General features: G+C 47.0%; 1 protein-coding gene across 1 annotated transcript in view; it reads left to right on the top strand.

Moving 5' to 3' along the window:
- cdh23 (cadherin-related 23) overlaps window positions 1-15,251 on the top strand; it is a 694,191-nt gene that overhangs the window by 362,804 nt on the left and 316,136 nt on the right. Inside the window, exons 15-16 of the mRNA XM_078428607.1 lie at window positions 5,175-5,412; window positions 14,679-14,784. Of these exons, the coding sequence (XP_078284733.1) occupies window positions 5,175-5,412; window positions 14,679-14,784 (344 nt within the window). The remainder of the gene's footprint in view (window positions 1-5,174; window positions 5,413-14,678; window positions 14,785-15,251) is intronic.

Below are 15,251 nucleotides of genomic sequence, written 5' to 3' on the forward strand. Positions count from 1 at the left end.
AGAACGTACAAACTCCGTACAGACAGCACCCAGAGTCAGGATCGAACCCGGGTTTCTGGTGCTGTAAGGCAGCAACTCTGCCGCTGTGCCACGTTTCCTAAGCATTGTGACAGTACCTTCCTAGTCTGACATCCCGCGGTGGATCTGCAAGAGTGCTGCTTTGTTGCTGGAGCCATCTTTCGCATGGTGCCGTTTCCTGCATCACGATTTCAGAGAAAATTAGTGGCAAGCCAGCTGGAGTCTGAGCCAATATCTACGCCTCAATAAGAATCACAAACATCTGATTATCTGATGGAGGTTGTGTTGCTGTTTACGGGAGCCTGCTGTGTTGGCAATATGGTTTTTGCAGGCAGATTGGAAGCTGTGCCACATTAAGGGAGAGTGGCATGAAGTATACTCTGTGGCGAGAGTCAAGGGTCAGCAAGTTCATGTCCCAGTCGAGCTTGAACCAGAGCAGAGGATGAAGGTGGGAGGGGAGAGAGGGGCAGTGCTTTCACTCAGAGTAGAGTGGTCTATGGAACAACATGCCAAAGGAGGTGGTTGAGGCAGATACGATAACAGACATTTAAAAGTAGAGTGGTCTACGGAGCAACCTGCCAAAGGAGGTGGTTGAGGCAGATACGATAACAGGCATTTAAAAGACATTTGGAAAGGTTTCTGGATAGCAAAGGTTTAGAGTGATATGGCCCAAAAGCAGGCAAATGGGAATAGCTTAGATAGAGCATCTTAGTCGGCATGGACGATTTGGAGCAAAGGGCCTGTTTCTGTGCTGTATGACTCTATATTAGCTGGCACTATCTATCCCCTGCATCGTCCAGAAGGCTCAAACTCTGGGAAGAGAGACTAGAGAACTCTCCGGAAGACTCTCACATGGCAATCGATCCCTCTGACAAACTCCCACCAGGTTCCGACCAACCGTGGATAACCTGGCGCAGTCTCGACAGACTGTGGACAGGCGTGGGGAGGAGCAGGTCGAGCGTGCTGGAGTGGGGATCCACTGAAGATGCGGCAGACTGCGAGTGTGGACGGGGCCTCCAGACTATGGAACATCTCCTGAGCTGTGACGTGCTGCATGACACACGCACTGTAAAGGATCTTGCCGAGGCCAACCACGTGGCACTAACATTTGCTCGCTTTTGGCAAACAGTTGTGTGATGACACGAATATATAAATAGCTATCACTCCATTGGGGTACCGATTGCTGTATTAGGAGAGATGCCATCATTTGAGGGGTCAGGGGCAACTCCATGGAATACCACCCTTGTGTCTTCATCATAGTGCCTTTTGGATCATCAATATCCACCTTGGAGACTGGACACCGGTCTCTGATTAGCACCTCCTTCAAAACAAAATGGAATTAACGTTTCCACAAGAAGTCAGGAGTCATTCACACCATCCGTCTTCCCACCAGATAGTTTTTATTAGGTCTCCGTTGATCTACCTGACATGCTACTTCCATTGTAACAAGCATCCCCTGATGTAACAGTTACAAGATCAGCATAGCGTTTTAAATCGAGTGTAAAAGGAGTCTGGCAGTGTGTTTGAGGCGATAATTCAATTCTGCAGAATCATGATGGTCGTAAACTGCTCAGGCTTTGTTTTTATGGCATCGTATGAGATAGTGGGCAGCAATATTTCCCACTAAAGGCTGCCGACCATCTCCCTTTCTCTCCTTTATTTCATTGCTAAGTATGGAGTACAATAATGGTAATTCAGATCTCTCGTTGGACTAGCCTCGGGGATTAACTTTGTAAAAAATAGTTAGTATCCAACAGAGATGAGGAATGGTTTCCATGGAATGCCAAGGGTTTATTTAATAGCATTTGGAGCAATTATCAAGGGTCATTACAAACTCATAATTTTTCCTTTTATGCATATTGTTTGGTTCAATATTGGTTTGGTGGCCGTTAATATTTCTGGAGAGGAACTCATCCATTACTTCCGTGACAGGCTCGAGAACGTTCATTGTGTTGGTTCTGTTGTCACATTTTCCCCGCGCGCTTTAATTTGCATAATGCAAATATGTAAATCGTATTTTAATGTCATTAATATGGTCTGATCACAAGAAAGATTAATCAGCTGTTAACGATTGGCTGTCTTTCTTGAATTAATGGAAATGCAGACTGTCTTTGAAATCACTGCAAACTTCCCTGTTGTTAATTAACCCAGAGTATTAATTAGTTAAAACAGGAATCTCAGCCTATCATGCCGAATGACTCTTTAACCTTTCTGTCAAACTCCGCACAATCCGCAAAAATCACAGTCCATAAATTTCCAAACCAGGACCTCAGGATGATTGAGTACCGATGAATTGATCTACTAATTATTTCAATCCTTAAGCACAGTACCCATAATAATTAATCATAGTGAATATAACAAATATTTCTAAACTTCTCCGAGTGCAGGTAATGGGATTAGTTCATGTCGGTACTTGATGTGTGTCATGGACATGGTGGGCCTGTTTCTGTGTTTCATTACTCTCCACCACTTTCCGTCCATCTACTGTACATTCTGCTGTATTAGCTTTGCAGAATTTCCGGTGGGTTGGGACATCTTTCACCCTGGAAGTGATTATTTATCAGCTTGAGTCTTATTTCAGAAGTTCTGACCAGCGACAGCGTATAGGCTATGAAGTGGTACTGAAGTTAAAGAGATTGTAAACCAAGCCGACTCAGACAAAAACACAAAGTGCTGGGAGTAACTCAGTGGGTCAGGCAACATCTCTGGGGATGATAGGCAAAAAATGCTGGAGTAATTCGGTGGGACAGGCAATATCTCTGGAGAGAAGGAATGGTTGATGTTTCGGGTCAAAACCCTTCTTCAGACTCCAGCATTTTGTGTCCATCTTCGATTTAAAACAGCATCTGCAGTTCCTTCCTACACCTTTACCTTAGACTCTTGCACCTTGATTTAGTTTATTGTCATGTGTATCGAGGTACAGTAAAAAGCTTTTTTGGTGCTTGCTATCCAGTCAGCGGAAAGACTATACATGATTACAGTCGAACCTTGTAATGGTCTCTATGGACAGACGAAGCAGTACTACAATAGCCACCCTATCAAACCCTTAAGAAAGGTAGACACAAAATGCTGGAGTAACTCAGCGGGACAGGCAGCATCTCTGGTGAGAAGGAATGCGTGACATTTTGGGTCGAGACCCTGAGTCTGAAGAAGGGTCTCGACCCAAAACGTCACCCATTCCTTTTCTCCAGAGATGCTGCCCGTCCCGCTGAGTTACTCCAGCATTTTGTGAATATCTTCGATTTAAACCAGCATCTGCAGTTCTTTCCTCCACAAAACCCATAAAAAATATATGTTTCAGTGGAGATAGAATCTGTAGAATTTGTTCATCACCCATTTTTCTATGAATACATTGCCTGAGGCTTGAGTAAAGCATTAACACCTCGTGCATTTGCTTGAAATTACTTTCTCCTCTGTTTGAACAGTGATGTTGACACATGTATATTAAATGGCTAGCAAAACAGCTCATTCCAAAGGCACCCAGATATTTTTTTGCTTACCTGCACAGGGTAATCTCAAAAGAGCCAGTGTGTGGGAAGGAGGCTATTTGGCCCATCAAAGTCTGTACCAGCTCCATGTTAGAATTGGTTCATCTAGTCCCGTTGGCTTTCCTCCCCAAAGCTGGGCAATTTCCCCCTGGTCATTCCCTCTTCTCCCCTCTCCCATCAGGTAAAGATATAAAAGCTTGAAAGCACGTACTTCCAGATTCAAGAGTTGCTTCATCCCCTCAGTTACGGGTCTACTGAACGGTCCTCCCATAAGCTTGGTCCCGGTTTCCCAATCTACCTTATGAGAGACCTTGTAGTTTTTTTTAAAATCTGCATTTTCTCCGTAACTGTAATGTTATAATACTGCTGCACTATATTCTGGAATTTTCTCTTTGTAATTGTGTGAAGCTTGATTGTACTCGTGTTTGGTATCATTTGACTGGATAGCAAGCAAACAAAGTTTATTATTGTATCCCAGAGCACATAACAATAATAAACTAATACCAATAACAAGAGTAATGTCCATCAGTCTGAAGAAGGGTCTCGCCCGAAACGTCACCCATTCCTTCTCTCCGAGATGCTGCCAGACCGGCTGAGGTACTCCAGCATTTTGTGTCTACCAGTAACGACTTATTTCTTTTCAATAGCAAGACAGCTTCCTTTGAAGTGCTGCAGTTTGTGTCCAGGCTTTCACCACACCAGCAGCTCAGCCAAAAGACCAAAATTTGGTCTTGTGTTGCTTTTCATTCCAATTAACTTTATTCCTTGACCCCCAATCCCTGGCCACACCATCAATGGGAACAGTTTCTATTCCTATATCCTTCATGATTTTCAGTAGAAGAAGGGTCTCGACCCGAAACGCCACCCATTCCTTCTCTCCAGAGATGCTGCCTGACCCGCTGAGTTACTCCAGCTTTTTGTGTCTATCTTCGGTTTAAACCAGCATCTGCAGTTCCTTCCTACACATGATTTTACGTATTTATTGCATTTTCCTCCCTTCCCAAATAAACTAAGGGCCCTCATCACTTCTCTTCTCTCTGGCTGGACCATTGTTTTATAAATGTTCATCATGACTTCCTTGCACATCTATTCTCTGAGGTAGACACAAAATGCTGGAGTAACTCAGCGGGACAGGCAGCATCTTTGGAGAGAAGGAATGGGTGATGTTTCGGGTTGAGACCCTTCTTCAGACTGATAGTCATCACAGATAAACGTCACCCATTCCTTCTCTCCTGAGATGCTGCCTGACCTGCTGAGTTACTCCAGCATCTTATGAATAAATACCTTTGATTTGTACCAGCATCTGCAGTTATTTTCTATCACATAGATATATTTATGTTACACTTAAGCATTAACATGAACCCAGACACGGATTCTCTGCCACAGAAGGCAATGGAGGCCAATTCACTGGATGTTTTCAAGAGAGAGTTAGATATCGCTCTTAGGGCTAACGGAATCAAGGAATATGGAGAGAAAGCAGGAACGGTGTGCTGACTCGGGATGATCAGCCATGATCATATTGAATGGCGGTGCTGGCTGGAAGGGCCGAATGGCCTACTCCTGCACCTGTTGTCTATGTTTCTAGTACAAGTTTATGACTGTGAACTTTAGCCATCTTCGCTTCTTTGTTTTGCGCCCTGTTGCAGTGAAACTTTCTTTGCTCGGCAGGTTTGCAATCGACAAGGACACTGGCAAGATAACGCTGATCCGGGGTCTGGACTTTGAGACAACGCGGCGGTACACTTTAACCCTGATAGCGAAGGATGGCGGGGGAGAGGAGAGCACGGGCCGGCTGCGCGTCAACGTGTTGGATGTCAACGACAACGTCCCCACTTTCCAGAAGGAGACCTACCTGGGAACGATCCGGGAGAACGAGGCGGCCCCGGTGCAGGTGGTCCGTGTGCGGGTGAGTACGCTGGGTTGTGTTGGACTGAGTTATGGTGGCCACACTGACTTCACACAGCCCTTCACGCCCTGCTGCCAGCACGTGTCCAAGGAGCTCGGCCCCGACCCTCCCAGGCAGTGGGAGACTCAGGTTCGATCCTGACTACGGGTGCCGTCTGTACGGAGTTTGTACGTTCTCCCCGTGACCTGCGTGGGTTTTCTCCGAGATCTTCGGTTTCCTCCCACACTCCAAAGACGTACAGGTATGTAGGTTAATTGGCTGGGTAAAAGGTAAAAATTGTCCCTAGTGGGTGTAGGATAGTGTTAATGTGCGGGGATCGCTGGGCGGCACGGACTTGGTGGGCCGAAAAGGCCTGTTTCCGCGCTGTATCTGAAATATGAAAAAAATATGAAATATGGCTTTGACGTTGGGCTTCCGCGTGCAGGCGCTCCTCAACTTACGATGGGGTTACGTTCCGAGAAACCCATCGGAAACCGAAAATATTTTAAAGTCGAAATGCATTTAATGCACCTGATCACGTGGCTACTGCTCGCTACGGGTCACGGCCGTTTGCACCATCGCAAAGTCAAAATATCGTAAGTCGAAGCATCGTAAGCCGGGGAGCATCTGTATCGTGGTCATTTGCTACGGCTCAGGCGTGCAATGCAAAAATCCCCTTCCCACCTCTTCCAAGTTCCAAATACCAACCCCTTCCCCCACCTTCCAAATCACTGTCAACAAACAAGGAAAAAAAACACAGCCTAGGAAGGAACTGCAGATGCTGGTTCACACCGAAGATAGACACAAAATGCTGGAGTAACTCAGCGGGTCAGGCAGCATCTCTGGAGAGAAGGAATGGGTGACATTTTGGCTTGAGACCCTTTTTCAGATTGTCACTGTGCCATTGTCATGCTTCTAACCTGACTCCTGAGGAAGGGACCTTTGAATCTGAGGAAGGGTCTCGACCCAAAATGGCAACTATTCCTTCTGTCTTTACGAAAAATACAGGTCCATAAATCAATTCAAATTGTCATAGAGTGATATATCATGGAAATATGCCCTTCGAGGCTGATCTATCTCTCCCTCCTAACCTCATTCCCCTGCCTTCTCCCCAACACTGAAAGAAACGGTTTCCATGCTCGCCATGGGAGCGACCAAGAATTGCCACAGTTTGAGCAAACCCACGTTAGATACCACTGCATCTGTGCAATACCTTCCCCAGCCTCAGTTCATGTACTGAACACATGGGTTAATGTTCCTATCAGGAGATTAGACCCATCCATGGAATGAAACCGTTGTTCATTTCTGTAATATTCCGCCCAGCTTCACAATAAAGTCTCTAACATAAGATCCATTGTTTGATAGAGCCCATCCCTGCTGGAATATGACTTAGTTCACCAGGATTTGTGTTACTGACGCTTGTGAAAGAATAGTATCTCCCTTTTCAATCTACCCTCCAACTTGCTCTTTTTTTAATGGGTGTCCACTGAATTTGTGAGCAGCTCTCGAGATACAATGGAGATTACAAGGGGTCCCTACGGCAGCCAGTGTTTGTGTTGCACTGAAGGTCAGTTGAACCAGGCTCTGGCCAAGAACCGGGACAAATCTTCTCATCCAGGAGCACTGATTGAAGTGGAGGTCCTCGGTCATTAATAGCCCCCTTTCTGGACAGAGAGCCAAGCTCGAGATATCCCATGCAACCCTTTTGCTTTGTAATAATTATTTTGAAAATCTTCCGGATTGGTGTTACGTTGTAAAGTTAATACAGATATTGTGCCTTGTGAGTTTAGTTTTGAGATACAGCGTGGAAACGTGCCTCTCAGCCCACTTGAGTCCACACCGTCCGGCAATCTCCCATACATTAGTTCTACACTACGCACTAGAAACAATTTACTGAAGCCAAATAGCCAACAAACCTGTACTCCCTTCGAATGTGGGAGGAAATCTGAGCCCCCGGAGAAAACCCACGTGGTCACAGGGAGAACGTACAAACTCTGAACAGACAGCACCCATATTCAGGATCAAACCCTGGTCTCTGCCGCTGTAAGGCAGCAACTCTACTGTTGTGCCACTCTGCCGCTTACAAGAGGGAGTGGTGTAACTTCTGAGGGAGCTGTTTCTCCTGAAGATTCGTACCCTGACACCGTAATGGATGGCCTATTAATGCCTCTTGAAGAATAGTGTAAGAAAATAACTGCAGTTGCTGGTACAAATCGAAGGTATTTATTTCACAAAATGCCGGAGTAACTCAGCAGGTCAGGCAGCATCTCAGGATTTTTGATTTTCTTTAGATTTAGAGATACAGCGCGGAAACAGGCCCTTCGGCCCACCGGGTCCGCGCCGCCCAGCGATCCCCGCACATTAACACTATCCTACACACACTAGGGATAATTTTTTACATTTACCCAGTCAATTAACCTACATACCTGTACGTCTTTGGAGTGTGGGAGGAAACCGAAGATCTCGGAGAAAACCCACGCAGGTCACGGGGAGAACGTACAAACTCCGTACAGACGGCGCCCGTAGTCAGGATCGAACCTGAGTCTCCGGCGCTGCATTCGCTGTAAGGCAGCAACTCTACCGCTGCGCCGCCGTGCCGCCCTAGAGAAGGAATGGGTGACGTTTCGGGTCGAGACCCTTCTTCAGACGATGGGGTGAAGAATAGTGCTCTCTTTCCAAAAGACAAGTATTTTTTTTTAAATGTGCATAATGAGGAGAACTCTGTGTTACCCACTGCCTACAGTAGTGGTCAAAGGGGTCACGTTTCACATGTCTTTTGGCAATTACTTTAATTTGTGTTTTATTGAATCAGTTAATGCCTCACTTAGTGAGCCAGGGGAATCGTGCATCTTCCTATTAATGTCAGCGATAATCATCTCTCTGCCCATGTTGAGAGGCCTGCTCTACAGTTTTAAACTTCACTGCTTTTATTCAAACATTTATGACAAAATAAATCATCATTTTTAAAATGTTAAGTCATCCAAGATCTGGTAATGTTTTGTGAAGAGATGTTCTTTTAAATATCTATAACTACTTATTCTCCCATGTGTGTTATAATTAAACCCATTGTGCCTTGATAGTGCTTAATTGTATCGCCCTTGTCCCTGAAGAAAAATGGTGATGATTACCAGATACATTTCATTTGCACTGGGTGATTATATTCATCACCTTGCCAATGTTAGTACAGCTTGATTGGATGAGTTCCTTCGCTTTGTTGCTGGAGCAATGGCCACTGATGGCATTACGTGACGTGAGGAAAAACTTCTTCACCCAGAGAGTTGTGAATCTGTGGAATTCTCTGCCGCAGAGGGCAGTGGAGGCCAATTCACTGGATATTTTCAAGAGAGAGTTAGATTTAGCTCGTGGGGTTAACGGAATCAAGGGATATGGGGAGAAAGCAGGAACAGGGTACTGATTTTGGATGATCAGCCATGATCATACTGAATGGCGGTGCTGCCTCGAAGGGCCAAATGGCCTACTCCTGCACCGATTTTCTATGGTTCTATGAGTGTATTTCCCTGATTCAGAGGCGTGGTGCAATTGACTCCGTTCAGAGTCGCTGCAGAGGGAATGGCAACTGGTAAAATTACAGTCACCAACAAACATCACCATGTTTCAAACATCAACATCACATAGTCCGAGGGTCACCTGAACTATTATCCACCTAATTGGTGACCCTCAGTCTATCCTTGATCGGACTTTGCTGGCTTTACCTCAACACTAAAGTTTATTCCCTTATACACTGTAAATCGCTCGATTGTAATCATGTATTGTCTTTCCGCTGACTGGATATCGCGCAACAAAACCTTTTCACTGTACCTCAGTACACGTGACAATAAACTAAACTGTGACAGTAACTGTTTGTTTACAATGCACAAAGAGCTGGAGGAAGTCAGTGGGTCAGGCAGCATCTTGGGAAGGAATGGGCAGGTTATGTTTCAAGTTGGCACCCTTCTTGAAAATCGGTCTGAAGAAGGGCCTCATCTGTCCATCCCCTCCGCAGATGCTGCCTGACCTGAGTTCCTCCTGGAATTTGTGTTTGCTAAAGATTCCTGCATCTGCAGTTCCTGGTGTCCTAGTCATAACGCTCCTGGATTGTTATTAAGTTCCATCTGGTTCTCTGACATCCCTCCAACACCCTTACCCAGGCTGGCCTCCAATGTCATCAGTTTGCAATAAGGCGGCGCTGCCCTAGCAGCTGCGGCTTACCTGCAGTCCATTTGTCTTTGTGTTTTGTTGTTTTTGTTGTCTTAATTGTAGTTGTGATGTGGTGTTTTTGTGTTTGTGTACTATGTGTGTATGTGGGGGGGAGGGGGGGGAACTGTAACATTGTAAATAGGTGTCCCTTCCGAACGGAGACCCGACCTTTGTGTTCTGGGCCGTGTCTCCGTTCCTGCTGCAGCCTACCATCGGCCCAACTCCTGGAGCTGGCGGCCTCCAGGGCTCTGGTTCGCAGAGCCCGCGGACCGGACTTACCATCACCGGAGCCGGCCGTTCTCGGAGGCTGCGGGAGCGGCTGCGACTCGCCTTAGGCTCGGGCCGCGTGGATGCCGACATCGGGAGCTCCGGCAGCGGCAGCGTGTTCGCCCGCCCCGGATTGCGGGGCTTGGGTCGGCCCGCCGCGGATATTTCACCGTCCGGCGCGGCCTGAAATAGGCCACGGAATTTTCTCTGATCGGCGGGGGCTTCAATGTCGGGAGCCCCGACCGCCCCGACTTACAGCGGGGCTTGGGTCGGCCCGTTGCGGACATTTCACCGTCCGGCGCAGCCTGGAACATGGCAACGACAACAGCCTGACCGCAGGAGAAGACGGCAGGGGAAGAGAAAAAGACATTCTGGCCTTCCATCACAGTGAGGAGGGGACTGGAGGAGACTCACTGTGATGGATGTTTCTTTTTGGGGGGTTTTGTGTTGGTTGGGGTTGTGTAATTTGCTTATTTTATTGCTCTTATTGTTGGACTGTGGGTGACGGAATTTCGTCCAAAAAACTTGTTTTTTGGATGACAAATAAAGATATCTTGAATCTTGAATCTTGAATCTTGATTGCCTCTTACCTTCCTCCTGCCTCCAGGGGCAATCAATGATGGGCAATAAAGGCCGCTGTTTCTAGTGATGCCCACTTTTCAGTGAACAAATAATGGTTTTTTTAAATTCCACATTTCTGCTCCTAGGAAAGGTTGTGAATATTAGGGGTGGACCAGCTGTAGAGACCTTGGTTCGATTTTGGCTACGGGTGCTGTCTGTACAGAGTTTATGTCTCCCTGTGATCTTGTGATATGGGTGCTCCGGTTTCCTGCCAAAGACGTGCAGATTTATAGGTTAATTGGCTTCTGTAAATTGCCCCGAGTGTGTTGGATAGTGTACTGGTGATCATTGGTCGGCGAGGACTTGGTGGGCCGAGGGTCCTGTTTCCACGGTGTCTCTCTGAACTAAACTTGTTTCCCGGTGGCTCTGGGTTTGCCCCCTCGATCGGGCTTCAGTCCCTTCCCTTCCTCCCCCAACACCCGAAGGGCACGAGGAGAAGGGGAGATGGAAGGTCAGGACATTGGTGAAAAAGTGGGTGTGACAGATACGTGCGTGCGTGCACGCGCACAGTCAGAGTGCCTCTGCATGTGGTTAGTGTGAGTCTCAATGTGAATGCTTGAGTGTGGTCTATGCAGCCAAACCCAAACTCCAATGACCCCTTGCATCCCCCCCTCTCTCCATCCCTCCCCCACCCAAGTCATACTAGCTTCAAAGTCGGCACGGTGGCGCAGCGGTTGAGTTGCTGCCTTACAACGAATGCAGCGCCGGAGACTCAGGTTCGATCCTGACTACGGGCGCCGTCTGTACGGAGTTTGTACGTTCTCCCCGTGACCTGCGAGGGTTTTCTCCGAGATCTTCGGTTTCCTCCCACACTCCAAAGACGTACAGGTATGTAGGTTAATTGACTGGGTAAATGTAAAAATTGTCCCTAGTGTGTGTAGGATAGTGTTAATGTGCGGGGATCGCTGGGACTCGGTGGGCCGAAGGGCCTGTTTCCGCGCTGTATCTCTAAATCTAAATCTAAAGTCGTCTTGTTGAGTCTCATTATCTGTACTCTTTGTCACCTAGTTCACAGCTAACAATGGCCTGCTTCTTTTATCATCGTTACTTTTTTTGCATACATTTCATTCATTTGTTCTACATCTCCCTATCTCACCGTCCACATCTCTCCTTTCCCTTTCCCCTGACTCTCGGTCTGAGGAAGGGCCTTGACCCGAAGCGTCACCTACCCCTTTTCTCCGGAGATGCTGTCTGACCCGCTGAGTTACTCCAGCTTTTTGTGACTAGCCTCGCTCGGTCCCTTTGTTGGGTTAACAATGTGTGGCAACAGATATGTAATGCCCTCCCCACACTGACTGTGTCTTGCACCCCCTGGCAGAGAAAATAAAACAAGTCGCTTCCAGCACTGTCTGGACTTGTGTCTAGACTTTTAGCTCCAGCTGTCTGTTTGATAAAAGGTAGTAAGTTCTACATCTCTGGTTGCCGACACTAAGATTGGAGCCCTTTAATTACAAGCCTCCACCTTTATCTGCGCATTCTCTACGATAAAGCAAGACTGACTGGTCCTTAATTACTTGTATTTTTTTTTAAAGAAAAGCTATTTACTGCACTGTCAGGTTCTCCAAATCTGCTGTCATTTCGGTCATTGAGTTTGATTAAGATGTGATTGTGATTGCTAATGGATCTGACAGTGTGTTGATTGTGTGGCAGTTTAATTTATTGGAGGCAAGGAGGAAAGCAGGTGAAAGCATTCTGTGTTACTTCAAAAGTACTTGTTAAATATAAGATGTGACCTGTGAAACTGATGGGAAATCCAGGAGAGGGGATGTCACCTGAGAGGGTCATTGTCTCTCGTGGATATTGTTCCCCGAACCTCTGCTTTCACATCTTCGCACATGCCCTGACCTCTTGAGTCCTGCTGTTGCAGATTACAATGCCACTGGAAATATTGCAGGCTGTTGAACAGGAGGAGGCCATTCAGCCCATCGACTTTGTTCCCTCCAGTTATATCAAATGAACCAATCAGTCTGAAGAAGGGTCTCGACCCGAAACGTCACCCATTCCTTCTCTCCTGAGATGCTGCCTGACCCGCTGAGTTACTCCAGCATTTTGTGAATAAATGAACCAACATGTGCATTAAATATTAGCCTGTATGAGGGTCTTGTCAATAAATACTTGCTCGGACGAAAGGGTTGATCGAGCCAACATCGACATGTGAATTAAGCATTGGGGCAGGCCATTCGGCCCTTCTCTCCCATTCCATAATTAATTAAGATCACAGCTGGTCTGATTGTACCCTCAACTGCGCATTCTTGCCTACCTCCTGTAACCTGTCGACCCTTTCTTATCAAGAAGGGCAGCAGAGTGGCACAGCTGATGGAACTGCTTCCACACTGTGCCAGGGAACCTCGAGTGCTGGTTGGTCTGGAGTTTGCACATTCTCCCACGTTGGCTCCGGGTGCTCCGGTTTCCACCCACATTCCAAAAATGTGCGGGCCTGTAGGTTAATTGGCCTCTTTAAATTGTCCCTTGTGCTAATGCAAAAGTGGGATATCGTAGAACTAGTGTGAATGGGTGATCAATGGCCTGCTTCCAGGCTGTGTTTTTAAGTCAAGTCAAGTCAACTTTATTTGTCACATACATATACAAGACGTGCAGTGAAATGAAAGTGGCAACACCTGCGGATTGTGCTAAAACTACAAAACAGAATATAATATTTTTTTAACACAAAAAATAAATCAATAGGGAAATAGGGAAATTCCTTTCCCTCAATTTCATCAAGAAAGGATGGGTGACGTTTCAGTAGACAATAGACAATAGGTGCAGGAGGAGGCCATTCGGCCCTTCGAGCCAGCACCGCCATTCAATGTGATCATGGCTGATCATTTTCAATCAGTACCCCGTTCCGGCCTTCTCCCCATACCCCCTGACTCCGCTATCCTTAAGAGCTCTATCTAGCTCTCTCTTGAATGCATTCAGAGAATTGGCCTCCACTGCCTTCTGAGGCAGAGAGTTCCACGGCACCGGACCCTTCTTCAGACCCCGGTCCCAACCCGAAACGTCACCCATCCTTTTTCTCCAGAGATGCTGCCTGACCCGCTGAGTTACTCCAGCACTTTGTGTCTATCTACCAATTTATTAATTTTTTTTGGTTTGCAAAAGATTCAACTTGTAAGTTGTCATCCCAGCCTGCCCTTTTCCCCGTCAGTAGCTGAATCATCTAACATCCTTCTGTTGCATGCTTCCTTTCCCTTGAGTTCACTTGCTCACTCATGGTTGTTGCTGGATACATCAGTATTTATTGTCCATCCCTAATTGTTCCTGACCTGAGGAAGTGCCAACTATGTGGTGATTCTGACGCATATATCGGCCAGAGCAGGCCAGGATGGTGTATTTCCCTTCACCAAGGGCATTATTCAATCAGATGGGGTTTCCAATGAAAATCTGCTGGTTTCTTCCAGATTGATTTAAATTACTTGAACTTGCTACCATTACCTTGCTACCATTGTGGATTTGAACCCAAGCCTCTGGATCAATGTGTAGGAAGGAACTGTAGATGCTGGTTTACACAAAAGACAGACACAAAATGCCGGAGTAACTCAGCGGGACAGGCTACATCTCTGGAGAGAAGGAACGGGTGACGTTTCGGGTCGAGATCCTTCTTCATCTATGAAGCTCAGGCCCAATTGTCCCCAGACCTGGCTGCCAACTCCATTTGGTTGTTGAATCTGGTGTTGAGATTTTTAGATTTAGATTTAGAGATACAGCGCAGAAACAGGCCCTTCGGCCCACCGGGTCCGCGCCGCCCAGCGATCCTCGCACATTAACACTATCCTACACCCACTAGGGACAATTCTTTTAAAAACATTTGCCCAGCCAATTAACCTACGTCTTTGGAGTGTGGGAGGAAACCGAAGATCTCGGAGAAAACCCACGCAGGTCACGGGGAGAATGTACAAACTCCGTACAGTACAGCACCCGTAGTCAGGATCGAACCTGAGACTCCGGCGCTGCATTCGCTGTGAGGCAGCAACTCTACCGCTGCGCCACCGTGCCGCCCCAAATTGCCAACGGCTGTCATGCACAGATGGCCATTGGAAGAGGTGGTGTTGCTCCGTGAGCTGGTGTTGGACTTCTTTGGAGCAATGTAGGAGGCCACATTGTCAATGTCTGCTTCAACCTCGGAAATGTGCCAGTGTTTTCACTTCCGCCGCCCCATGTTATCTAATGGCCCATGTGTTTTTCTTTCCCTTATCCCGCAGGTGATCGATGATGACTCTCCACCGAATAACCAGATCACCTACAGCATTTTCAACGCCTCCATTCTCAGCAGCTCCTTTGATATCGGGGTGTCGGAAGGCTATGGGGGTAAGATGTCTTGCCTATGACTCAAAACGGTAACGCAGCGGTAGAGTTGCTGCTTTACAGCGAATGCAGCACCGGAGACTCAGGTTCGATCCTGACTACGGGTGCTGCACTGTAAGGAGTTTGTACGTTCTCCCCGTGACCTGCGTGGGTTTTCTCCGAGATCTTCGGTTTCCTCCCACACTCCAAAGACGTACAGGTATGTAGGTTAATTGGCTGGGCAAATGTAAAAATTGTCCCTAGTGGGTGTAGGATAGTGTTAATGTACGGGGATCGCTGGGCGGCACGGACTTGGAGGGCCGAAAAGGCCTGTTTCCGGCTGTATATATATGATATGATAAAACCTCAGGCACTGGTTAAGCAATGTAAGAGGTTGTGATAATGTTAATGGATGTGTGTGTTGGGGGGGGGTAGCCCAGAACTAACTATGGGGGTTATAGGAATGATCAGAAGCCAATCATTTCATTGTA

The sequence above is a fragment of the Rhinoraja longicauda genome, chromosome 35 (assembly GCF_053455715.1).
Source record: "Rhinoraja longicauda isolate Sanriku21f chromosome 35, sRhiLon1.1, whole genome shotgun sequence".
Classification (NCBI taxonomy): domain Eukaryota; kingdom Metazoa; phylum Chordata; class Chondrichthyes; order Rajiformes; family Arhynchobatidae; genus Rhinoraja; species Rhinoraja longicauda.